We start from the raw sequence: 24,920 nt of genomic DNA on the forward strand, positions 1-24,920 counted from the left end.
GTCGGGTTAACATCGTTGCTCTCGTATCTGCTTTCTCGTGCGACGTTGATAAACTAGCTAGAAGCTAGGGGACAATAATAAATACGATAATAACGACAACTACGAATCCTAGTCTACGATACTGCGTGACAACTTTTACTGTCGTTATCCCTTCACTTCCCAATCCTTAACCTCGTCTTCGAAAAAGGGGAAACTACCGTTCAAAAATAGGAAAATTATTTCCACAGAAACAGTATACACGAACTACATACTGGCGGGAATAGACAAAGGGGGAAGCTCAATTTGCATCGGAGCAGATAATCGCGACCACGGGCGAGTCTCGGTAAGAAATCGAGCGTAGGAAGAAGGCGGAGAAGCACTCGTAGCAAGGTTGGTTCTGTCGCTGATTCATTAATTTACCGATGCCTAGAGGAACGAGCGGAGAGCGGCGCAAAAACCGTTGCAACAAGACGGAAAGGCGGCTGCAGGAAGCTGCCTGGTAATTGACGATTCTTCATAACGGAACCCCTTCCCTTTTATTCGCACGCAGGACGACAGAAGCTGCTGCCTCGATGATGAGTCTATCTTTTTCTTTTTTCTTCTCCTTCTCCTTCTCCCTCTTTTTGCTCATCTTCTTCTTCGTTCTTTCTTTTTTCTTGTCTTATAATACTTTCTGAACCTGATCGTCCACTCTGAGCATTGGCTTTTTCCGCCTGAAATTTCTTCGACCGTAATTTCAACGAACCGTTCGTTCGAGCGAAATCAGGTGGACTTGAAATTTCTTGTCGCCATTTTCAGTCTTCGTTCAAACCATGTTCCTATATGGAAGTGACAGTGAATTCATTTGTAAACGTGGGTGAAACTGTTTGATTTTTGTAGAAAGAAAATGAACAGTGTCTAATACGAGATTGTTAATGGAAATCTTTCGAGAATGACCTCGGGCTATTTGGTTCAATGGCGGTTGATTCAATCCTCGAGCAGCGAGGCTGAACGACTCTTATTTAGCGGAGCTTAATCGAGCCACTATCAAATTAAAAGAAACCTCTGCGTCTCGAGATCTCTGCTGGACCAATTGAATCTTTCGTGGTGATTCTTTTGTGGCAGATTGGATGATGGAGATTGAAAATCGACACTGGTGTCTGTTATCCGAGAATAAGAATGGAGTAAGGGGAATATTATATAGTTTTTAATAATTTCTATCGGAATAAAGGATGCTTGGTTTCCATGTAATTCAGAACGAGCTATGGTAGAAAATAGTTTATTCGAAAACTAGTTGACTATTTTTAAATATTCGATACAATTACTCATTTAAATTACCCATGGACAAGTATCTGTATAAATCTTTTAAAAAATCTATCGATCGCAAAGCATTAAAATATCTCGTGTAAATTGATGATGAAGATAATCACCACGAGAGAAGAATCGTTTTATCTCTACAAAATTCAACGTTAACCGGAGGAGTGGAAGAAAAATATCGCGAATAACGCTGAGAACTATATTTGATCAATTTGTGTCGTATTAATAATTAATACACCAATGATCGCTGACGTAATATTACATCTTTCTGTGATTAAAGTATAATTAGATACGTCAGTTATCAGTGATTCTAAGGAAATGAGAATTCCTTGTATTTATTTGCGTTAATGGCAACGCGTTAATGAAAGTAAATTCTTTGATTACGCAAGCTTACGATTTTCCACTTATCGGAATTAAAACTACTCAGGTGGCTTCTGATAATATTACCGTTGATTCTTATCGAGGACATATAATTTTAATTATAATCGTCCACGTGTATGTAAAGCCTCTGTAAAGACTGTCAAATCTTTTTCAATTTCATTGCATAAATAACATAATTAACGTTCGATTTTCAAGGAACGGGTGATTTACTTGCATAAGTCTATTTACCACAAGCAGATGATTTGAATAACAAATTCGAAAATTAATTTAAAAAATAATATCTGTAACGTTATCTTTCTCCATTTTTCAATTTATGGACTTGATCTGATGGATTGGATATGTACATTATATAGCTTGGAACACGCACAAATTACAAATCGGTACATTCAATATTAAGAATCAACATAGATTTATGGTTGAAACAGCGAAGAAACAATTGTCGGTTTTGCATACACTTAATGTGTCATTTCTTCAGAATTCGCAAGAAAAACTGCATTGCATCGAGATGTTCGCCGCACCCTATACGAATAAATTGCTGGAACGTAAAGTCTCTCTCTCTCTCTCTCTCTCTCTCTCTCTCTGACTCGCTCGATGGAAGGAGATCGAATTGAATGACCATCGTTGGTACTCGCACCTTGCGGCAACGAGGAGGGACGCGCATAGTCGATTAAGTCGATTGGATAAAGACCGAGAGAGAGCAAACCGGTGATCTCGTTCCTCGCGGTGGCCCCGATGTATCTATAACCGTGTTCCACGGTCATAGGCGCGAGTATTGCTGCAAATGAGAGTCCGAGGCGTCGCGCCGCGTCGGTGACTCGTCGAACAACTCTTGCCCCGCCAGAAGTCGTCGTTGTTTCTGCATTCCTTCCTAAGCTTGTCCAAGTCCTCTCCGTTTGTTGTCGCTGATCTTAGTTTGGGCCTAGTTACGTGGAATCGGACTCGATTACACTCTCTTTCTTACCAAGATCAATAGAACGGATTGAAGTTTGTTACAATATTAAAATTCTGTTTCGTTGGATTTATCTTTACGAGTCGTGTAACCGCGGTCGTTTTGCTACCACGGACGTTTAAATTCGATGGAAGAGATTCGATAGAAGCTTCATTTTGGTCGATTCGAAATTTGAGAATATAACAGGCAGAAATTAATAGGAATGACAGGTTCTGTAACGAGGGGATCCGGCAGAGGTGGATACGTGCAAACGACATGGAAAGTCCAACGAGACAGCAGTTGGCACTCGGTACGGCTCTCGATTCATGCAACGTCACGTGTCGCATTCGCAGGAACGCTCTTTCTTTGTGTGGCATTAACGTGTTCGGACTCGGACAGTGCATCGGAAACACCATTCTAAATTCGTTTAGAATCCTCTTCATCTATTTAATGGTACACAAATTGTTTAATAATGTGTCTATGATTATACAAGATTTTTTTCAAGATTTCCATTAAAAGACAAACGCGAGAAAAATTATGAAAGGAATAGCCACGTAGAAAATGTAGAGTCGATCTACCAATTAAATTTCGCTTTAAGGGGAATGCCGAAGGTAATGCACACGAAAATGGAAAGGAAAGCGAAGCGATTATTGGTGAGAAAATCACAGGCCAGGGAACAAACGCGGAAAATCAGACGCTATTAATACTCGAACTGGCCAGACAACATTCTAAGCGGGCAGAAACACGCGTTGTTTCGCGCGGTTGCTCGCCAAGCAGAACGGAGAATTTTAACTCTTCTCCTTTTCCCGCACCTGCTGCTCAGGCATTCAGCCAGGGACACGCAATTACCGGTGTTTTTCTCTCGCGAAACGATTAATAACGCGCCCCGCGACACGCTCTGCAATTATAGCGCCAGGCTCCATGCGTGCCTCGAGGATTGGATCTCCTTTTGAATAATCGATTTTTGCTGGCGTTCGATGCCTCTCTGATCTACAAGCGAGTAGACGTCTAAGTGTCTGAATATTTGACATATTTTTTACTTTACTCGCCACTGAAAGTATTTTATAGAATATTTAGTGTTTTCAGAAAATTGCTCGAATTCTGTTCGTTTAAGTTCGTATTATGTCCTTATTAAAATGCTAAAATGAATCTATAGCTGGCGCGCGGGATAAGTATCCTTGTGTGTGTGTGTGCGTGCGTGTGCGTGTACGTGTAAATATTACGGAGACTTAACGGAAAATTAATTTTGTTACTAGCGACATTTTCATTGAATGCTGAAATTATTTATTTAGGTAATATTCAAAGGATTGATACTTATAGCTGCGGTATTATCGAGTATAGCGCGATGGTAAAATAAAGGAAGACGGAGGATATTACGCAACACGGAGAACGGCTCCTGCGGCACGCGGCTAGCAAGAAATCTGAAACAGCGGGTCGAAGGTTGCGATAGGTTCGCACTTTGCTTTGCGATCGTAAACACGTAACGACACGCGTGTTATGCCGACTGGTGTACACTAGAGGAAAGAGACATCGGATTCGTCACTATTATTAGCTCGTCGTTCTATGCCTCCGTGATTAATCTTTTATCGATAGATGCTCGTTCATTGGATACTTCGAAACGAGTCTTTTCTTTCTTCGCTTCTTAGGGACTTCTGCGGTCCTTGAGAAAAGGAAAAGGAGTTTGAAAAATTGCTTGGAGACCTCTGCTTCTTCCGAAGACTTTTTTATGCTTCAAGTAGCTCGTAAAAAAGAATCGGACATTTTACTTTAGCGAGGAAATTCTTAGCTAAAGGTTAAAGATAAAAATTTGGTTTTGTGAAAATTTTCTTATAAAACGAAGATCGATTTCCTTTCGAACAAAGGTTCTTAAGGAGTTTCTTTACGTACTCGCGAGTAGAAAATTTCAATTTTTTATGTAAATATAGGCAGTTCATGTAAAAGACTTGAAACGACCGTAAATTGAATTGTCGTGTAGTTATTGTTAAGTTTACCGTTGGCCAGCGATCTTGTACTTGGCTTGGAGTAACAGCGTACGCTAGGAGGCACGTACTCTTGCTTGTCTAACTTTAAACTTCTTCACGTCGAAAATAAACTGTGCGGCTTTTGCCTGGCGTAGTCGCGTTCACGAGCGACACGGCTCTTCCTCTTCGTGGGCGTAAATCCGTCGAAGGAATGCGCGCATAAAATTACGTTAAAATTTTCTTTAACGCCTGTCCGAGCAAGATTTCGTTCGGCGGTCCATCTGTGGGTTCTTGATAGATCGATTCGGCTAATGAGACACGTGTCACAGTTTTCTAACATTGATAGATGCCACATTGGTGAGGATAGGTTATACGTAATTTTGAATCGAGTGAAATCGAATTTAGATAGTAGACGTAAGTTATGCAACATCTAGATTTCATAGGCCATTTCGTTATTTACTATCTAAGTTTGATAGCATTCCGGTATTATAAAATTTCAGTTTCATAGAACCTTACAGCTTAGGAATTAGCTTAGAATTCCATACAGCTTAGATTTTATAGACTTCTAGAACTAGGATCTAAGTTCGTAATAAGCTAAGTTTAGTAGGATTTAGTTCGACAAAATCTCAATTTCTAATTTCTAAAATAATCTAAGCTCCGTAAGTTGCACGTATCAGAATTCTTGCAGCTTCTATCTTACTTCAATTCTACTCTACCCGAACATTGATGAACTCTACTTATTCCTAATCCGGAAAATCCGCAGAATCCTTGAAACATCTCTGCCGGTCACGTTTACCTAGAAATAAACTCGCGAACCACGATCTCCAAAGATCGAGACGAACGATGTTGGCATTGTTCAACGTGGATATTTTTGCTCATTCTCCATGTAGAATTACCGGTGCGACGTAGCTCTCCTCTGTAACTAACGTCCTCGGAAAATATCGACGCGATCCACCATACCGACGTATGCATTATTCAAAGATGAAATCCGCATTTAAATGTTTGCCCGTTTAAAATCCTCGCGCTGTACAACCACTTTTATTACATACTGTTCATACAATTCAAAACAGCCGGCCTAAATCATCGTTCATACCCCGTTTTTTCTTCTCTCTTTCCTCTCGCATCTTCTTTTTCCCCTCTGTCTATTCGAACGCGTAGCAAGAACACCATCTTTGACCTGCAATTAAATTCAAGAATATCGTCCCGTTAAATTCTGTTCTTCATATGAAAGGGGACCCCGTGTTCAGAATTGCGATGACCAAGCGAGATAAAAGGTTAATCGAGAGCCTCGTTATCGATAGATCACCCTTGTGTGTATGCATAGAAGCTCGTCGAACGACCGTGTGCAAGCCTATCTAGCGTATACACGGCGGAGGACACGCATATAGAGGCACGAGGTCGAGGGCCAACCTACATATTCATCGACAGCGGGACGCTTGCTTCCGCTTTGCCTGTACGCTTCTTACTTTCAAATCACAGTTAATGGTGGCGGCAGTGTGGCGACGTTTTCTTTCGGTTGGCATTCGATTAGCCACGAACCTCATAGCGGAGGTGACGATAGATGATTTCCTCCGGGACTTTCCACGAAACCGATAGGCTACCGTTAGCGGTGCCTTCCGGTCGCTATCCACCGTTTATGGAACTCGATGTTTCAACTGGGGGAACTTGGGCGCTTGTCGAGTGATAACCTTTGCTGCTCTTTGCTAGGGGAAATTATCGGATTATACTTGCGTCTCTGGTAGGATTTATACGTCGATTCGGTCGTTGGATCGTTCGAGATTCTTCTATAATTGTGAGTTTGTGATAGATGATCGATGGAAGGGGAAAATGAAGCCTACCTATTGTGTAATGGAGATTCGCGTGATACACATGTAGAGTAATCTAAATATGGAATGATTTATGCCAGTAGTAGCTAGGGTTATCGTGGATTAGGACTGGTGTAATTTAACTTTAATATTGGATTGACCCAAGGTAGATTAAATATAAGGATATCTACATATGTGTATTATATATTTAGATCCGGTGAAATCCAGCCCTAACATTGTTTAGAATATTTTAGAATATTTGCATCCTAGATGTAAGGCTCGCGTAAGGAATCTAAAAGACAGCGCATCGCGATCTACGACCCCACGGTTCTTCATCGAATAAACATTTTGAAACGAGTCGCTTCATTCGGTGATCGGACCACAGAGGCGAAATCTAATGAAACTCGAATCCGAACTGAATCTCCTACCACCTTAAATCATAGCAACGTCTAACTACGTCAACGAACAGATTCTGCGGATCAGTAATCGTTATTCTGGCATAGCAACCGGCCCCGCAGTTCACGCATTCAAGGATTCGATGTCGCGAGGCGGCTGGATATGTGAATCAGGTTTATAAATACATCGACACGAGTAGAAACTCTGTTGGATCGCGAAACCGATTCGTAGAGAGGTTATCGCCGAGTCTTTACCAATCGAACCAGCACAGCGCCGGGGTGTCACGGTTCGCCGCGTAACACCACGTAAACACCCTATCTTTCTTCGTTGCGCGCGGTATTAACGGCCTGATAAAATGTGGAAAGCTTTGCCAACCGTCGCGTTCTAGTAGTGGGGAACCAAGCCACAAGACGATGGAGAACACACGAGCTCTGGTTGCCATACTTCTCGCTATGAATATTCCTTACTTTCTTCTGCTTTAAAATTTGTTTCGATATAACAGAGAATCTTCTACGTCGTTAATCCTGCTGTGTCTTGTTGATCATTTTCGACCACTGCGGGTCTACTCTAATTTAGCTGAAGTATAATATAGATTCAATGGAACTTAGGATCGAAACCATTCGTATTCGGTATAACTAAAGTTGAATGCAATCTACTAGATACAATGAAATCTAGACTCAGAGTACTCTAGATTCAATGGTACGATGCATTGTAGATTTAATAGTAGTAAGTATAGTGTAATAATGGTATCAAGCGAACTCTAGATTCACTCATGCCTACATAGGACCAATGCAATCTACATGGAGGAGATCGTAAGTGAATAGGGTAAAGTAGATCGATGCAGATAGAAATTTGTAAGTGTTCTGGAATGGTAACGGACAGCACGTCGTACTCGTTAGCGGGCAACGAATTTGCATAGAATTTTTACGAGCGACAAGCGAGTTTGACGAATAATATACGGTCTCGTTTTAATCGATACTCGGGAAGCAATAATGCAACAGGTTTTAGAAGATTGTCATTGATTTATATGTCGACTAGTTTGTTCGATTTACGATTATTTGTCAAACGATCAACGTGGAAGAAATTAGCTTGCATTTTCCTGACTCGTTTGGGTCTGTATGGTAACATAGTGAGAAGTATTTTAATTCAATACCAGGTATATTCAGAAGAATTCGAATCGACTATAACCCAAACCCGAAAAAAGGAGCCACTCGAGTCGAGAGTAACTCGGTGTGGAAATGAGAAGCTGGTTCGGATAAAGGAATGCGGATCTGATTGATTATTTCTGATGGATCCAATACAATTGTAAAAATAAGTACACGTATCGACCGAAAACGTCACATATACAAATAAGATCATATACGTGTGATGGTGAGCGATAGAGCGTAGCGCTTCCCTTCTCTCTATGCCATCTCCTTACAGTATCCTGGATCTAGCGTAATCTGAATTCCATGTAACCTAAGTTGTGATGCAATTTACGTATACGTAGATCTAGGTGGCACAATGTAATTTACGTGGAATGGAGCCTAAGTCCGATGCATTCTAAAAGCAATGGAATGTAAAATCATCGATCTTTCTTATGTCGAAAGCGGTAGAAAAGTCTCACGATCGTTTACAATCAGAAATCCAGTTGATAGTTCTGAAAGGAGCTGTAGCAGACCGTAGTCGCATTTGTGAGGCTACCTACACGAGCGGCCCCGAGGGACCGACCGGTCTGGCCATATTAGTCCACAGAGGCCACGAGGAGGCTGACGTCACCAAGGGTCGCGTTCTCCTGCTGCGTCGACATAACGTCCTAGATGTTTCTCATCTATGGTTATGGCACCCCGTGACACACGCTGTCTTACAGTTTTCCAAAGATTTTCTCGATTTTAGTGACCATAGAGACTAGTCACGTTTGAATTGTTCCTTAAACGGCGAGCAATGAAACATGACTCAATGGGAAGCCTTGTTAAGTATGGTTGACCTCATTTTAATTGGAAGAGTAGGTTAACCATGGAATTCCGTTGGTCTGTCCAAACTAGGAACCGTAAAACGATGTTAAACGTCTTTTATATTTAAAAGAATCATCCTTGAAAATGTTCAACGTTCGTAAACATAGAAATTTATATAATCGATTGGACGTTGCACGTTCAGGTGTAATTAGGTAAAAGAATATAGAAAGAAATAAGGTACGGTTAACTGAATTTTTTGATGAATTGAAGAAGGCGCAAGGTATACAACAGGAAAATTAACCAGCAAATCGAACGGTATTCCGAAGGAACGAACCTCGCCACTAGTGGAATTTCTTCTCGACTTCCGGCTGCTTGCAACAAAGTTACCAAGACGTGACCAGTTGATTAAATCGTCGTCGTTGTCTGGTCTCTTTATGGAAGCGTTTTACGTGTCATCCTCTAATGAGTTTTTGTTAACATTGTTGGGTAAGTTTGAACACTTCGAGGCGATTAGATTCTTCGTTTAATCCTAAAAAAACAGTTTTCAACAATAAGATAACAAGGTACAAACCACCAGAATAGCGAAAATAATTTATAATTTTCTCAGTTAAATTTTATGTACTTGCGATAATGTGTCCTTGTGGACTCGAACATCGTTTTAACATCGTTAAAGGATAGAAAAATAAAAAGAAAAAGTAAAAATTAGAAACAAGATATTAGGTTGATGCAATATTGGTCCCTAATGGATTAATCTGAACAAAGAGCGGTGGAGTTCGCTATAGAAATTCCAAACGAGCGCTTTTGCTGGCAAGGCTGTACGACGTTCTACCGATGCACGTGCAGATTTGCACGGATGAAATTCCAACACGGCGAACGTTTATGGGGGGGATTGATTGTTTAAACAAGCGTTTAAGCGTCCGCGGAGGTGTCGCAAAATCTCGGCTGTGTTCCGTCGAAGGCTGGCCAAGGACGGAGATCGCGACGATTCATGGAAGAGAGAGAAACGAGCAAAGCATATACATTACATATGCAGTTTGGCCGGATAGTGAGAACCTTGTTCATAAAGAACCTTTTGACCTTTGCGGAAGAGTGTCAGGTGAGCTCGTCGTGCATAGAAAAACGTAGCCAGCGTAATTTCCATTTGGTGTCGAGTTTTGCATTACGCTGCAAAAAATGGACAGAGTCTTATTATATCCACGTGTTCGTCCGGTATTTTCATTTCCTTTGTCCTCGCATTTCCTATTTACATTTTCCCGCGCACTGGTCTAAGACGCTTGGCAACCGACGTGTCTTCGTTCCCTACGCGAAGAAAGAAGAAAAAGGAGATGGGAAAGAATACAGAGAGCTAGAAAGAGGAAGAAGAAGGTGAAAAGGAAGGTGGTAAGAAAAGTGAGGGATATCGAGCAATGGAGAGGGGAGAATGATACTATTAATATTAATACGAGGCGGTGAGCGTCAATCGAATTATGTATACGGGCTTGTTTACTCTAGGCCGTGTCTAACGAATCGATTCGTTAAGTCTTGAAAGGTTGCTTGAGAAAGACGACTTTGGCTACGCTCGTTGGACGAACGAAACAGCCCTGATGTTATAACACTTTTGGAATACTTATAACAGACATATGGAAGATTCAAATCTCGTGAATGTAAGTGGCAAAGTTCGATATTCGAATAACAAATACTTTAATGATTTCTATCTGAGTACTTTGTTAAGTACGTTGTCGTGATAGGTAGTAAATAGATGTCGTTCGCGATGAATCTTTGGAGACTTCGATGAAGCGAAACGTGGAATTTCCGCCATTTTGCCCGGTTGGGGGTTGGTCCAGAGGGGATGCTGCGCACATTTACTGCCATATCATCCGCACAGAGGCAGAGCAATGCTCTGATTGGATCTACATCCCCGGTTTTAGAGGGTCGTTGCTTCCCTCTTCTTTAACCAAAACGCGAACATGGTGTATCCTCCATTTTATACCATAGTAACTGCACACAGATTCTATACAGATTATCCTTCTGCAAAGTTCTTTGATATTGCATTGATATCTCTTCTATCTTCCTAGCGACACATTACATAACTTAATCATACCAATCTCTTCTATATCGGAAAAAACAGCTTCCATATGACGCACATAGTCCCCAAGTTATCCTGCCAAATTTCCAATTCATTTCAAATTATCAGTAAATCCCAGTTAATTGTAAAAAGTTAGAAGAATCGATCGACAGGAGAGTCAGCAACCTCCTAGTTGAAAATTCTGATAAGAAGGGTTGGAATTAATCGTCGGAGCCTGAACAGGGGCAAACACAGAGATTCGGGGACGACGACTGCGCAGGATTTCTCTCTCGATGCGGCGTGTGTCGCGGTGGCGGTTGGCCAACCCCTTGAGGGCAGCGGAGGGTGGCAGAGGGTGCGGTCTCTTGCTCGTAATCAATACCAGTGTCGGCTGGCCTCGCTCCGCCGTTCTCTCGCCACCCACGCGAAATCCTGCAGACACCGGCTGCCACGCCACGAATTTTTCTCCTTGTCGTCACCGACCGTCGCCGCCACCGCCTCCCTTATCGGCTTTTGTCGTCGCGTCATTCCCTTCACGTCGTCACGGCTTTCTACCCTCTTCCCTCGTGTGCCCAATCGCGGGTCGTTGTCGTGCAACGAAGGAGATACGCTGGTTCGTTCATCTGCTAGTTTCAATTTTTACGAACCAAGTACGTAACGAGAGCGTAAGAAACCGGAAAGTTCAACGTAGGCGAAGGCGCCACTATAAATTCAAGTTTTGAAACATCTAGATACCATGAAATCTTGGCACGACCGTATGTAGACGCCGCGGCAATCAAGTTCTTCACAGAATCTGCCAGCCACCAGAAACTTAGACGCCACCGAGTCTATAATCTTGCTGTCGTTAAAAATTTGTTTAGTAACGTTGCAATGATATCGTGATTCGCCTGCGATGAATTCTATAGCTGGCATCGAACTAATCGATCGCTCAGGGCCATCGAAGAACACTCTCGCTACTTACCATTCTCTCTTATATTTCTTCTTTGTTGTTCTATACAATCGTTGCCTATGCAATCATCCAAAGAAAGAACACGTGTAACGTACATATATATATGTTCAGATGTAAGATTTAGCGCAGTTAAATTGTCGTATAAATATAACGGATAAAGTTAGTCAGCGAGAAATAAGAGAAACGCGAACGAGCCACGGACGTTGATTCTCCTCGAGGGCGCTTCCTGAAAGGCGAGCCGTTAATCGTATAAATGATTCTCACGGGAGCATCGTAATTATACCGCGGCACATTCCTTGGCCACGGCTCCGGAGGCAGCAAACGTAAACGTAGATGCGTGAGAGTGCGTACATGCGAAACTCGGCCGCGTGTTGCTTAAATCATTAATTAGTGCCGCACGCGCTACGCTGCACTGTTGAAAACTAGAGTTTCGCACGGGGCCGCGCGTATAAATGCTGCCGCGATGATTAATTGTTGAATAATCGCGCGATTCTTCGCTGTTAACTGTACATATTCTGCTTGGAAATCCAACATTTAATACCTTATCCTGATTTCAACCGCGTCTAAACGCACGGGTTCGATGTAAATCACGTCCTGTTTTCTCCTATTCTCGCCTCCATCGAACGGGAGGAAAGTCTTTTAGCTAGCTAGTTGACTAGTTTGTATCGATTAACCTAACGAAGTTTTCATATTCATTACTATTTAAACGCTAGAAATAGAAATTAATGTATACTCTATCACACGATACTTCGGATCTTGGCTGGTATATAGTCGCTAGTAAATTATGATTTTCAAGGATTACTGTGCAACATCGTAGAAAGTGTTTTGACGCAAGCAGTTAGAGCTGAGACGATACGTTCGGTATTCACATGTAAGAAGTTCTATTTTCGAAAATACCAGAATTGCGAATCAGACCCTGTTCTTCTTCCCTAAATTTTGACCGTGTGATTCTTTTCACTGTCTTCACTTCGCTCGTTGGACAGATTATAGTTACTTTCTCGAATAAACGCAAGCGCATATACACGATGAAGGTAACGGTAATGGCGTCCAAATTTCTAACGAGTCATGCCATACCTCTTTACAGTTCACAAGGATGCAGCGTAGGCACGCTTACAATCGTCGACGTTACTCTCCCTCTGGTGAATCTTTCGTTTTCTTTTTATTCCTCGCGCTAAATGCGTATTCTGTTTATTCCTTACGAGTAGGAGTTAATTTTATTGTAAACAGGCTGACAGTGAAATATGCAGCAGTGCGGCGTTGCCAAATAAACGGCACACACAGAAAACGCTCGAAATCCCGCAGCAAACGTTTCGGATGAAAGTGGAAAAAATATGTCGCGGCGTGTTGGGGTACGGCCTCTGGGTATTTTCGCTGTCGAGTCTGCAGAATTCCTGTCTTGAAATTTTCGAAATACATATTCACGCCGCCATGTTGGATATAGAAACGACCGAAGCGCTATATCGCGAGAATCGTGCTTTACCAACGGTGCAAAAATTATTTCTCTCGCATGTATCTGGCCTCATCTTATGTATTATGAAGTATCTCTTTATTTTTACTCTTTTTTTATCACAACTACTTTTTATTCCGTATAATATTCGCACTTGTCATCGGCGATTTGTATTAATGCCGGTTTCAAGGCGTTCTCTCTCTCTCTCTCTCTCTCACTCTCTCTTGTGTTGACATTCGAATGCATTTCGCATAGTGGCTACGTATGACTCTGCTTCGACGCATCTCTGTAACTATATTCCACCGTCCGGCGATCATACCACGCTTCATTGAGATTGCACAATCTGCTGGCGCCTCCCGTTAACAAAATATCGGGTTGATGAGAATGCACTTATATTTCGTAGGCTACTGATCGGCCCTAATGAAAAACTATCCGTTGATTGACTAAATTAAGAGGATTAAAGGAATTTTTATCGAAGATCTCATTTCAAGGATTGGGGAAGGAATTACACTTGATTATCCAACAGAGTACATTGACAATTGCATGTTTTATATAGAAAGAATTATGTTCATGCAATGAACTTTTGATCTATACATGCACATACATCTATACATATTTTATGAGCTTCTAAGAATAGATTTTGTGCGATTTTATCGACTGCAACGTTTTGAACATACAAAGATAAAGTAGAGATCTGACGAATTTTCTTAATATACGTATATTGATAAAAAAAGTGTAGTGATACCTACTATAATGACACCTGATAAAGGCAGTGAAAAGAGCGTGAAAGGAAATCGATAGAGGGCGGGCAGGTTCAAATGATTGTCGTGACATTCGGGACCTGTCGGCAGAGTTTTTATTTCGCGTACTCCGCGATCGAGGCAATTGAAGAGTCGAAATGTCAGAAATTCGACGGGAATCCACGAATGTTTGTAATGTCAGTTACAAGTGACGCATTAGCGCTTCCCGCGGCGCGTTCTTCACGCGAAACGATGCCAACAGGATAAATTATGCCTCGAAAAGAGAACACGTAAGTGTCTATTAGCCAGCTTCTAACCTCGACCACTTTTATTACCAAGATTACTCCCCTTCTCTTTGCGTCTTTTTCTCTGGAACAAGAACGAACAAACGTAAAAAATAAATTAAAAAATAAAAAGTAGAAAAACTAATGGTCCGCTCGTTAACGTGGACATCTTCTCAGCAAAGCGAAAACATGGGAGCGAGACAGAAGAAAACGTATGAACGCTTACTTCAAAACTCTGGCAGACCTTTTGCCCCCGCATCAGGAGGGTCGCAAACGCAACAAGGTCGACATCCTGATTCACGCATCGAAGTATATCAAAGACCTCCATAGCCGTACAGAGGAGTTGTTTTCTGCTCATGCCTCTGAAGCGCATAGTAAGCAAGTTTTTTGACGATAACTGTAACTTGTTTGTAGTTGAGATTATCTTTTTTCATATTTTTATCATATATTTTTGATGATAGAGGAGGAATTGGCTCGTCTGAAAAAACTTGTAACTCAGCTTTTCTCTCGTACTCAACTATTATCTACTCTTCTACGAGAAGCTGGTATCTCTGTGCCAGCAGAGCCAGCCCTTGAAAAGATATCTCCCCTGAAATGGTCGAATAAAATTAATGTAGAGGATGCAGAAAAGTATTTCAGCAAAACGGAAGAGGTTACGAATAACAAAGGTAATATTTGTAAATGAGAAATAATTTTTTTGGGTTTAGGTGTTTGTAAAAGATATTTGATTTCAGTGAAGAATTCTGAATGCAAACGGGAGAAATCTGCAGAACTCAAAGTGCCTTCTAAGAGAAAATCAGTTACTTCTTCTCATTCGTCTAGTAAAAAATCAATCGAAAATAGCGATATTTCTAAGGATGTGAATAGTTGTTCCTTAGAAAATCAAGAGAATCAAGTAAATTCTGCAAACAGCAATGATGATAATTCAGAGGCTACAAGTAATGCATCAGATACAAGATCCAAAGAACCAGAATGTTGTCAAACGAACACAAGTAAACATTTCTACTTAACTCTAGTTTTACAACTTGTTTCAGATAATGAAAGTATGTACTTCTTACTATTTTGTTAATTAGGTTGTGACATAGCAGTCAATTGTCCAGTAAATAGCAAAACTAATGATGGTAGGTATAAAAAATATAATTACACATTAAAGTTTCTATCAATTTATCATATATAATTATAAAATACTGTTTCAGCATTGCAAAAAGTAGAATCTCAAAAAAAGGTAAAAAGGAAATCGAAGAAAAAGGAGGAGAAAAAATCATTAACGCAGTGTATAAATAATTCCGTGACTAATTTGACCCCGAATACCCTCATATTATCTGGTGGTAAATTAATGCCCTTAGTAACTCCAATGACGTCGAACATAATTGTAAATACTCAGCAACAACCAGCGAATCCCATAATCCTCGGTAACAGTCAGCAAAATCAAATGATCGTGATGCAACCTTTGACAAATCGTGTACAAAACCCGGTTGTTTCCATTTGCAATCAAGCTGTGATTAATACGGTTCAGAAAGTTACGCTCAATACGGTCCCTAGTATTCGCACGAAAATGGTAGTGGATTCACAAAATTGGACATCCAATGTGAAGAACATAATCAATGCAACAAAGATAGGTGGCCACAAAGGCATTTTGCCTAAGGGTAAGGAGATTACGGAAACAACGATGACATATAAAGTTCCTATTCCGGCGGTTCATAAGGAAAAAGCAGAAAAATATAAAGAACATGGATCTAAGAAGGAGATGGAAGCTAGGTTGAAGGCCAACAAAAGTCACAGTAAGGGTTCTAAAAATCAACAGCCTACAGAAACCGTTGAAGAAAAGAATGAAAAAGAGAAAGTCACAAAAAATGTTGAAGACGCAAATTCTGTGCAGAAAACTGTACTTAAACGTTGTGCAAGCACAGAAGCTGGATGTGTGGATGAACCTAGTGATAAAAAACGAAAAACGGATGAAAACCGTGAACACAACTCAGCGAGTATGGTATCTATATCGAAGTCGGATTTTGCTGTCACTTGTAAATCTATTGAAAGTTTGAAACACGTTATAGAAAAAATAGGTGAAGAAACGAATGAAGAACAAGATAAAAGTAATTCCCTGAATGATTCTGAAGAAAATACAGAAACGAACGTAGAATGTTCCGTTTTGTTAAGTACCAGTGGTACTAACCAGGAGGATATTTCTGACTCTTCAAAATCAGCGGAGGTTCTGACATCGGATAGCATCCATTGTGAGACAAAAGGATGTCGAGACGCATCAGTTTCGCATACAACATCCCCAGTCACTTTCTCGGACGAACACTTAAAATCTTCTAATGAAAATGTTTCAGTTTCACCTGAAACTGATTTCAACATTCCCATAAACAGTACACTGGAAAAGTCAAGCAACAATATCAGTTGTTCTGATTCTAAATCAACTTTGACAGAAGTAACAAAAACGGTTGAAAATCCTGTGGCTAAAAAGATGAAAGATGTTTGTAATCTTGATACAGAATTTGACAATCTCTTACAGGTGGCGCCAAAAGAGCCAGAGGTTGTTGAGGGAACAACAACTAACTTAGAAAGTAATAAAATTATTCTAAATCTAGATACAAATACCACAACAACTTTGAAACCAGAAACAAGTACTGCAGTTCAAACTCCAGATATCACAACGCCGTCATCGTCATTACTTCCGGTTAATATAGTGGAGGACGAATCCAAGATAGCAAAAACATCAAAGGACGAAGTATCAAAATCGTCACTATCATATAACACGGAGAATACTTTTGTACCTATTGGTAATAGAGCCGATGGTCTTCATTCTGATCTTTCAAACGATATATTTGCATCTCTTCAAGTTCCTTCCAGCTCTCACAATCCAGAATCTATATCTCCTACAGCAGCATTTTTAATGGCTTTCCCATTAGTGTCTTCGCTAAATGGTAAAACAGAAGTCTTAGAGGAGGAAATGAAAGAGGATTTCAAATATCATAGTCAAACGCCACCCATGCTTCTACAGATCGGGGCAATGGAGCCTAACAGTTTTAAGCTAAAGGCAGCATCACCACCTCATTCTACCGTAGAAAAACGTCTAAAAGTAACATGCGAAGAAAAAAAGACTATAAATCCTCCCGTGAGCGATACAGTGTCACCGAACATGATGGTGGAATGTACTACAACTGCGAAAGCCTTGCCCAAAGTTATAAACGACGAACCTCTCAGGGAACCTTATAAAATTGTTGTAGAAAAGTCTGCAACTTCTAGTTCTTTCTCCAATGCGACTATGTATTCTATTTCAAATGCTTCAGGTACTACTTCAGTTATCAATACTTCAGAAACGGGAGAAAATTGTCAGAACCAACTAACAACAAATTTGAGAAATGCAATCACAAATACTACTAATGAAAATGTTGCTGTTTCTCAGGTTAATACAGTCTCTATTACAAATAAACCAGATCCAACTAATTGTCCTGTACAGGCATCAACCTGTGACACTAATGTTCGATATAGCACTTCTCAGGATTTTTTATCGAGTTACTCGACGATCGTCGAGAACAATTTGACCACTTTGCAACAGAATGCAAATTCTTGTACCAGTTCGGCGATTCAAGAAACGAATCCATCTGGTTTGACTCAAAATGTCGTTCCAGATGTGTCCCAGGCACCACCTCTGGTTTCTCATTTGATTAATACTAACACAACAACAAATACTTCGTCCCTGCCTTTACAAACAATGCAAATGGAATATACTTCTCATATGAAGGATAAAGAATCTCATGGTTCCCGTGTTGCTTACGGGGTTCATGGCAAGGATCCTCTAGTAGATTCTAACATAGTTACCAATAATCGTTTGAACTATACTGGCCATATAGACAGAGTTCTTCCCACTCCTTCTCAGAATATCCAGCAAGAGTATTCAATGCGATCTAAAGAAGCGACTCTACCAATTCTCTCTTCACAACCCATACAGACTGTCTATGAATCACAGCCTAAAGATAGTCACGTTCTAACTACTCAACAAAATGTTCATCAGAATTATACTTCAGTTCATGAGAAAGATCATATTATTCAGAACTCTCACAATGATTACACCATTGATCAGAATAAAAATCTGCCTCGAAAGGATTCGTATTCGACAGGGAGTAGTAACGCAACTACGTCCAACAGGAATCCGAGTTACCCTTCGAAGGATCCGATATCAAACTCATCCGAGGATCATTTCCAACGCAGTTATACGAAGATAAACAAGGAGTCTGATTCTTCGGGCACCAATGTCGTGAATCAGGATCAAAAATTGAACGATGTTTTGAGATCAAAAGCTCAGGAACCACAAGGTCATAGACGTGATACTAATTATAATTCTGCAAAAAAGATGGATGTCGATCCGTTTGCTCAAACATTTTCCTATGGAGTGAAAGAATCTATGAGCACCCAGGCCGAGCAGAGTGTTTTGAATCAGAACACTGACAATATATATCAAAGTAAAAGGGACGAGACTCAAAATTATTCTACTTATTCTAACAAAGATACAAAGAAGATCAACACTAGTTCTTCTAATAATATAAGCAACAAACCTCTCATTCAGAATACTCCTGTTACACGTTACTCGCAACAACCGACGTCGTTCGTGGCTACGTCCAACTATGAGCAGAGTACGGTTACTGAAAATCATGCAAAGTCAACAACCACCGTTGCTCATAATTCCTCCAATTTCAGCATTTTGTCTTGGACGACTTTTTCTCCTGTAGGCGGAGGGAATAATAATAATCTGGTACAATTTGAGCAGGGACCAAGTCAAACTGATAATACCGAGGCAAAAACGATATGTGAGAATTATAGTTATGTTCCCCTCCATAAAGAAAATCCAAATTTCTCAAACGTGTTGACGAACGATGTTTTTTCTGTGAATTCTACTATGGCTAATATGGACAAATCAAGAATGAAATCGGGGATGGAAACACAAAAACAGTCCTTCGTGGATCCTTCTAAAACCAGGAATATTCAGACCAATGTTCCACCATCTAGTAAGCAAAATCGTATGCAAAATCAAACTTCTTCCAACAACAATGATTACAACAAATTTAGCACGGAAAACAAAAACAAGTCTAAGTATGGAATGGAATCAGAGTATATTCAAAACGAATATTCCGGTATGGAGCAACAATCACAACAGCAACAGCCACATGGACCAAAGAATCATCAATCCATGGCAGCGAAGCAGGACAAGACAGTCTATCCAATGTCTAACTATGACTCTCAAGTAAACTTTGATTTGTCCGAAGTTAGCGCGCAAATGAAGTACCCTGTTGAGACTTATACAAGTTCGAATTTCAAATATCCTGACAAATCTCAGCAGCAAAGTCAGAATAAATATCAACCTTTGGTCCAAGGACAGGTCCCATCTCTTCAACATGACAGCGGTACTTACAATAACGATGGGAAACATGGACAGCAACAAAGTACAACAAAGTCGAAAGGAAACCAGCAACAACACGCAATTAGAGCGCCTGTAAATTGGATGATGACCCCAGAGATTAAACATAATGCCAATATTGCCGATATTATTTTACCACCTATTGGAAAGGAGCTAGAATTTTGTCAGAACAATCTGTTTGCTCAAACACCATCCTACAATCAAGGAACAGCGAATCAATTTTATAACAATTACGATGTCGCAGCTCATAGTTTTTCCAATTTACCGGTCTTGCAGAGCGAGCCAAAAAGAACCTCAGAAGTGTTCTATTCCGAGGAACAACCATTCCCCTGGTCTCCCACGAAAACCAGCATTCATGTTGAACAAGGTCAACCAGTCAAGGGTATAGATCAGCATATCGTACCCTCCAGTCTTCCAACGTTGGTCGGTGATCTAGATTTAGGTACCAATATATCCGAGAAGCAGAATTTCTTATTTGGGCAAGTACCTTCGAGAGTACCTTCTGATCAGAGTAAAGATTCCATCAAGGATAAAGAAGGAAATGTTGTGGGACGCGATTTTCATACTGTGTTGAATAATCAGACGGTCCAGCATCCAACAGCTGGATCCTCTTTCCTTTCAGTGAGTCAATTGGTGGAACACGAGAAAGCTGAAAAATCTCATCAGCAACACCATCAACAGCACCATCACCACCATCACCACCATCATCATCATGCTCATCAGCATCAACAACAACAACAACAACAACAACAGGCGAGGAAGCACCAAAGGAAAAGCAATACTAGTCCCAGAGGAAACAGTAAAAGGCAGATGGACATCCGCAAACAAGGATCAGGTAATGATCAACTACATCAAAGACACGAGGAGCAGAAATCGTCCGGGCACACCTTTCCTGAACAAGGATACCAACAGCAACAGCAGCAACAACAGCAAAAGTATCAACAGAATAACGTTCATTGGAGGAACAGGAATTGTAAGAGCAATTACACAGCCGAGGCACTGATAGGGACTAATAGTAGCGTACATGACACAAACCAAGACAAACACGCTTCGATTAAGTTCTCCACAAATTATTCGCAGAACAAGTTTCAAACAAGCCTGCCCACTGCGGATGCAGTCATGCCCCTTAATTATTTCTCAAATGCGGATGATGGAAGTGGTTATGGGCAAATGGTGAACCAGAACTTTAATTCGTATACATACTCTTCTAACGCTAATATTTATCCCACTTCGAATTTTATAACCAGTATATCAAACACACCTACCAGTTACATGATGCCATTGCACGATAATACTGACTATATGGAAACGAATGCCTTCTTGTTGTCAAATGTGACTGTTACCTCAACTACCACCTCTTCATCCTCGTCTACCGTGACAACCTCGACTTCAAACGTGAATACAAACGTAAAGAACCATCAACATTATGGAAAGCAGCAAAATTGTGATAAAAGGCCATATCCTACGAACGCAAAGAAAGCAAAAAGAAAAGCTCTCGATGGAACCATGCAAAACTTAGAGTTTCCTTTGTCTGGTATCAATTCACCCCTAGAAGATTATCATCACTCTACTACATTTTTACCGCCGCCACCGCCGCCACACGCTAGCCCCCTTTATCAGAATCACACACAGACAAATGTATATACCAAAGCGGTAAATGGTCTACCACCGCCACCACCTGTGGCTGGTCCTCAGGGTGTACCTGCGGTAGCAACAGCTGGGTTTCCAATGAATCCAAACATGCCAAGAGGAGGCATCGTTGCCGGCAATCATATGACTATGAGTCATCATCCTTCTGGCACGAGTTTAACCAACTTCAATTTAAGTACCATTTTCCCAGAGATGAATGACAAAGTATGTGGACCTTTTGTTCACTCTAATCCTTTGTTCTCAAATTGTCCATAAAATAATGCCCTATCGATAATATTAAACTCGCAATCAAGTGATGGTTCCCTTTAAAATGATTGAAGGTGACAAATAAAAAGATGGGTACAAAGGATTAGAATTGATGTTTTACCGCTTAGAGTGGCACATTGGATAACTGTTTAGCTTATTTGTTAGATCACTGGATATAAACCACCAAACAGTATACCACCTGGCTTGTCGCAGCCGCCAAATCAGTCTGCAACTTATGCACAAAGGACTAATTATACAACGAATCCTCTCTGTCATTTACCACAGGTTTGTTTAATAACCAAAGAATTTAGTATTCCCTGTGAGTTAAAATTAAACAGGAGCGTTGTCTTCAGGTGTCGGAAGAAAGTCAATTTGGTAATAGCGTTCCTCCTCCTCCTCCTCCACCTCCTCCTGGAGTGATTCATTACAAGAATGTATGATAATGTAAGTATGAATGTAGTGTAGTGTATCATACTTACATTATCATTATGACAATGTATGGATGATGATGTAAGTATGAGAAATTACACATTAACCATTCTATTATTGTATATATGTAAATAATCGTGTAATTGATTAAATTAAAAGAGGTTGATATATATTTGCGATATGTTTGATTTTGTATTACATTATAAGGTGAGTGATGAATGATATTAAAAATGAGTTTACAAATAACTTGTACCAACGCAAATTTTGCATCTTATTGTATATTTTGTTACAATTTGAAAACGTTGTCAAGTTTATTTCACATTAGTTCGTTAAAAGAGGATTTCATCGAATTTTATATAAAAATTGACACACTGTTGGTAAATATATATTATTTATTACTATAATCTTGTGATTTATCTCAATTATAAAGGAATAATATAGGAAACCAGTATCACAGCGTATATTCCTAGCTAAACCACTTTCACGCTGCATTATCTAATGTCTTTGGTAGGCGGCTTCAGCGGAATCTTTCCAAAAATAAATTTCTCCGCCATGTACATGTTCTTCTCGTCATCTGTTAGTTGATTGTCTAACGAATAAATGTTGTCGTCAATAATGATTGCCGTCAGCGCTACTCCGAATGTCGATTTTCCAAACGGTTCGTTCGTAGACGTAGCAGTACTAGAAGTTTGATTTTGTGCAAAAGTACCAAATGGAGAAGTAATTTGTTGTTGCTGCGGTGTAAACGAATTTGTGGTTGTAGCTGTAGACGTAACGCTCGTAGGACTAAATGGTGAGCTTGTTATATCGCTAAATATCGTCGATGTGAAAGGAGAAGTGGTGGTACTAGGTGTACCAAAAGTAACTCCGGTATTTGTAGTACCAAACGGTGTGCTAGAGGAAGTAGCTGTAGTAGCAAACGTTTCACCCGCAGTTTCCGTAGCCATCCCAAACGTAGGCTTCGAGAAGGCTGCCGTACTGGTGGTTTCAAATTGCGAGTTTGCGGTAGCGAAAGGACTCGTAGTCGTTGAAGGTGTTGCGCTAAATGGTGAAGCACTGGAAGTGGCCATAGAGGGTGTGGTACCCTGAGCATTTCCAAATAGATTTACGGAAGATGTAGAAGTGGTAACGCCAAAAGCGGTTGTAGGCTGTGCCGAACTGAAGGCAGGTGTTGTGGTACTGGACCCGCCGAAAATACTACCAGAATTTCCAAATGCCGGTTTCTCGCCAAATATCGAACTGGGATTGTTTCCAAAAGTTGCTGAAGCACCAAATACTGGTGCTCCCCCAAATGCAGGTGTTTCAGACTGCGAGAATATGCCTGAACTGAAGGTTCCGGTGGACGGAGTCGATCCGAAGATGGAGTTAGTTGTCTGTAAATTTGAAGAGCCGCCAAACGGATTAGCAGTAGAAGTTTTAGCTCCGGCAAATACAGAAGCATTAGATTGAGAAGAAGTGCCACTGAATAAAGAGGGAGAAGATGTTGCTCCGCTATTGAATACTGATATGGGCGCCTGGGACGTTTCATGCCTGGCGAAAACATTGTTCACTGGATTGCCGGTTCCAAATATGCTAGGCTGCCCGAAAACGGGTTGGGAAGCTCCACCGCCAAAAATCGAGCCAGACGATCCAAAAGTCTGCGTGTTTTGTCCTGCATTAAATGTAGAAGTGTTTGTAATCCCACCAAATACAGTATTAGTGCTGGTACCGCCACCAAACACTCCTAAATTACTGCCAAAAGTTGGTGTACTACCAAATACAGAATTTGAAGTTGTAGATGTTCTCCCAAAGATTGATGTATTGCTGGTGGGCGGGAAACCACCGCTGAATGGATTGCTCTGAGTTCCAAATGTCTTGTTTCCAAATACATTGGAGGATGGAGTACTGCTTGGAAGTCCAAGTTGAGGAGTTGCAAAAGCAAAACTAGAGGATTTCCCAGATGTATTATCATTCCTGGCATTTTTGTGTCCTGTACCTAGAATCTCTTTCTAGAAGATAAAAATACTTTGAATTACATTTATAACGACCAATATCAACTTTTTATGATGTTACATACAAGTTTAGTTAGTGTTTCGCGGGTAGGATTCTTGAAAGCTTCTCTTTTTGCCTTCATATCTGTACACAGTTGTTGGAAATGTAATTTCTGAAAGAAATATAAAAACATAGATATTGAAAGAATTCATAACTTTATAACAAACAGAAATAATTATGTATACTAACTGCCTGATCTACCATCCCATTATTTTGAGCTTGGTACATCTCCCATCGAACTTCTTCCGGAGACAAATCTTCCATGCCAGGAATACACGGTTTGTCCTTAAATGGTGCAAAACATGATAGTAACCATTGTCTTCCTCTTTCTGCATTGAGCATTTCTTTTGCAACCAACACCCTTGATTTACGATAAAAATTAAATTAATTCCATACTTTGGCATTCTTTGTTAAATAATGTTATGATACTTACGCAATATATTCATCCTCATTGTAAGAGTCAACTTTGTTATTACCTCCTATAAAACGATGTTTAAAATGTTTAAACATCAAAGAGAGAAAAATATAATTTTCTGTACTATATAAACTTTATATCTTACCAAAAGTATTTATATGTTCGAATTGACAATATTGTCCAAATCGACAATTTCCTTGTCGATAGTATTTACAAACAACCATCTTGCATGTGGTTCAAGCCATTTAATCTTATTGTGTATTCCTTGTCATATCGATAATTCTATTCACTTATGCACGTACACAATTCCGAAGTGTAGGTCCTATGATCTACACCAGAGGACGTGATTATTTCGATTCAACCTGCGAACTTAGATTCTGATTTTATAAAATCTAACTCTCTACATGATACAGGTTTATCAATCTTCGGAGACAAATATGCGAATGTAAAACGTTAATTTCTATAATTCTGGTTTATTTTTTATAATTTAAAGCATTTATCTTTTAAATCTAGTAACTTTTATAGTCGACCACGTGGTTGATCAGTTACAATTAGTTCTGGTCACAATCAGTTAGAGCTTTGCAAT

The 24,920-nt window shown here is 40.3% G+C and overlaps 3 protein-coding genes across 9 annotated transcripts in view; 2 read left to right on the forward strand and 1 right to left on the reverse strand.

Annotated features, from left to right (window-relative positions):
- LOC138190121 (serine-rich adhesin for platelets) overlaps positions 1 to 22,150 on the forward strand; it is a 58,678-nt gene extending 36,528 nt beyond the window's left edge. Inside the window, exons 1-9 of one of the 6 annotated variants that reach the window (XM_069132654.1) lie at positions 10,129 to 10,323; positions 10,408 to 14,150; positions 14,322 to 14,518; positions 14,606 to 14,812; positions 14,879 to 15,136; positions 15,218 to 15,265; positions 15,341 to 21,417; positions 21,625 to 21,744; positions 21,813 to 22,150. In XM_069132654.1, coding sequence (XP_068988755.1) covers positions 14,131 to 14,150; positions 14,322 to 14,518; positions 14,606 to 14,812; positions 14,879 to 15,136; positions 15,218 to 15,265; positions 15,341 to 21,417; positions 21,625 to 21,744; positions 21,813 to 21,899 — 7,014 coding nt within the window. In that variant the 5' untranslated portion in view covers positions 10,129 to 10,323; positions 10,408 to 14,130 and the 3' untranslated portion in view covers positions 21,900 to 22,150. Of the gene's footprint in view, positions 1 to 10,128; positions 10,324 to 10,391; positions 14,151 to 14,321; positions 14,519 to 14,605; positions 14,813 to 14,878; positions 15,137 to 15,217; positions 15,266 to 15,340; positions 21,534 to 21,624 lie in introns of those variants that run through there. The other 5 variants (XM_069132653.1, XM_069132652.1, XR_011176207.1 and 2 more) reach the window with 5 other exon arrangements.
- LOC138190152 (short-chain dehydrogenase/reductase family 16C member 6) overlaps positions 1 to 24,920 on the forward strand; it is a 150,585-nt gene that overhangs the window by 11,949 nt on the left and 113,716 nt on the right. The gene's annotated exons all lie outside the window — the stretch shown is intronic.
- Positions 22,263 to 24,759, reverse strand: LOC138190135 (nuclear pore complex protein DDB_G0274915). Of its 2 annotated transcripts, XM_069132699.1 has the most exons (6): positions 24,480 to 24,755; positions 24,353 to 24,398; positions 24,109 to 24,280; positions 23,945 to 24,031; positions 23,642 to 23,876; positions 22,263 to 23,539 (listed from the first exon to the last, which is right to left on the reverse strand). In XM_069132699.1, exons 1-6 carry the CDS (start codon positions 24,556 to 24,558, stop codon positions 22,380 to 22,382), a joined length of 1,779 nt encoding a protein of 592 aa, XP_068988800.1. In that variant the 5' UTR covers positions 24,559 to 24,755; the 3' UTR covers positions 22,263 to 22,379. The 2 variants fall into 2 exon arrangements, with proteins under 2 accessions (XP_068988800.1, XP_068988799.1); XM_069132698.1 differs by having other exon boundaries at positions 22,263 to 23,876; positions 24,480 to 24,759.

The sequence above is a fragment of the Bombus flavifrons genome, chromosome 3, assembly GCF_040668555.2.
Source record: "Bombus flavifrons isolate JBK064 chromosome 3, iyBomFlav1_principal, whole genome shotgun sequence".
Taxonomy (NCBI): Eukaryota; Metazoa; Arthropoda; class Insecta; order Hymenoptera; family Apidae; genus Bombus; species Bombus flavifrons.

Excerpts from the sequence above, each read along its gene's own strand:
- LOC138190135 (XM_069132698.1), bottom strand. The coding sequence starts at position 24,558 with ATGGTTGTTTGTAAATACTATCGACAAGGAAATTGTCGATTTGGACAA. Across the intron at positions 24,032-24,108 it reads ATGGGATGGTAGATCAGGCA|AAATTACATTTCCAACAACT; the intron begins GTTAGTATACAT and ends TATTTCTTTCAG. Across the intron at positions 23,877-23,944 it reads GCGAAACACTAACTAAACTT|AAAGAGATTCTAGGTACAGG; the intron begins GTATGTAACATC and ends TTTATCTTCTAG.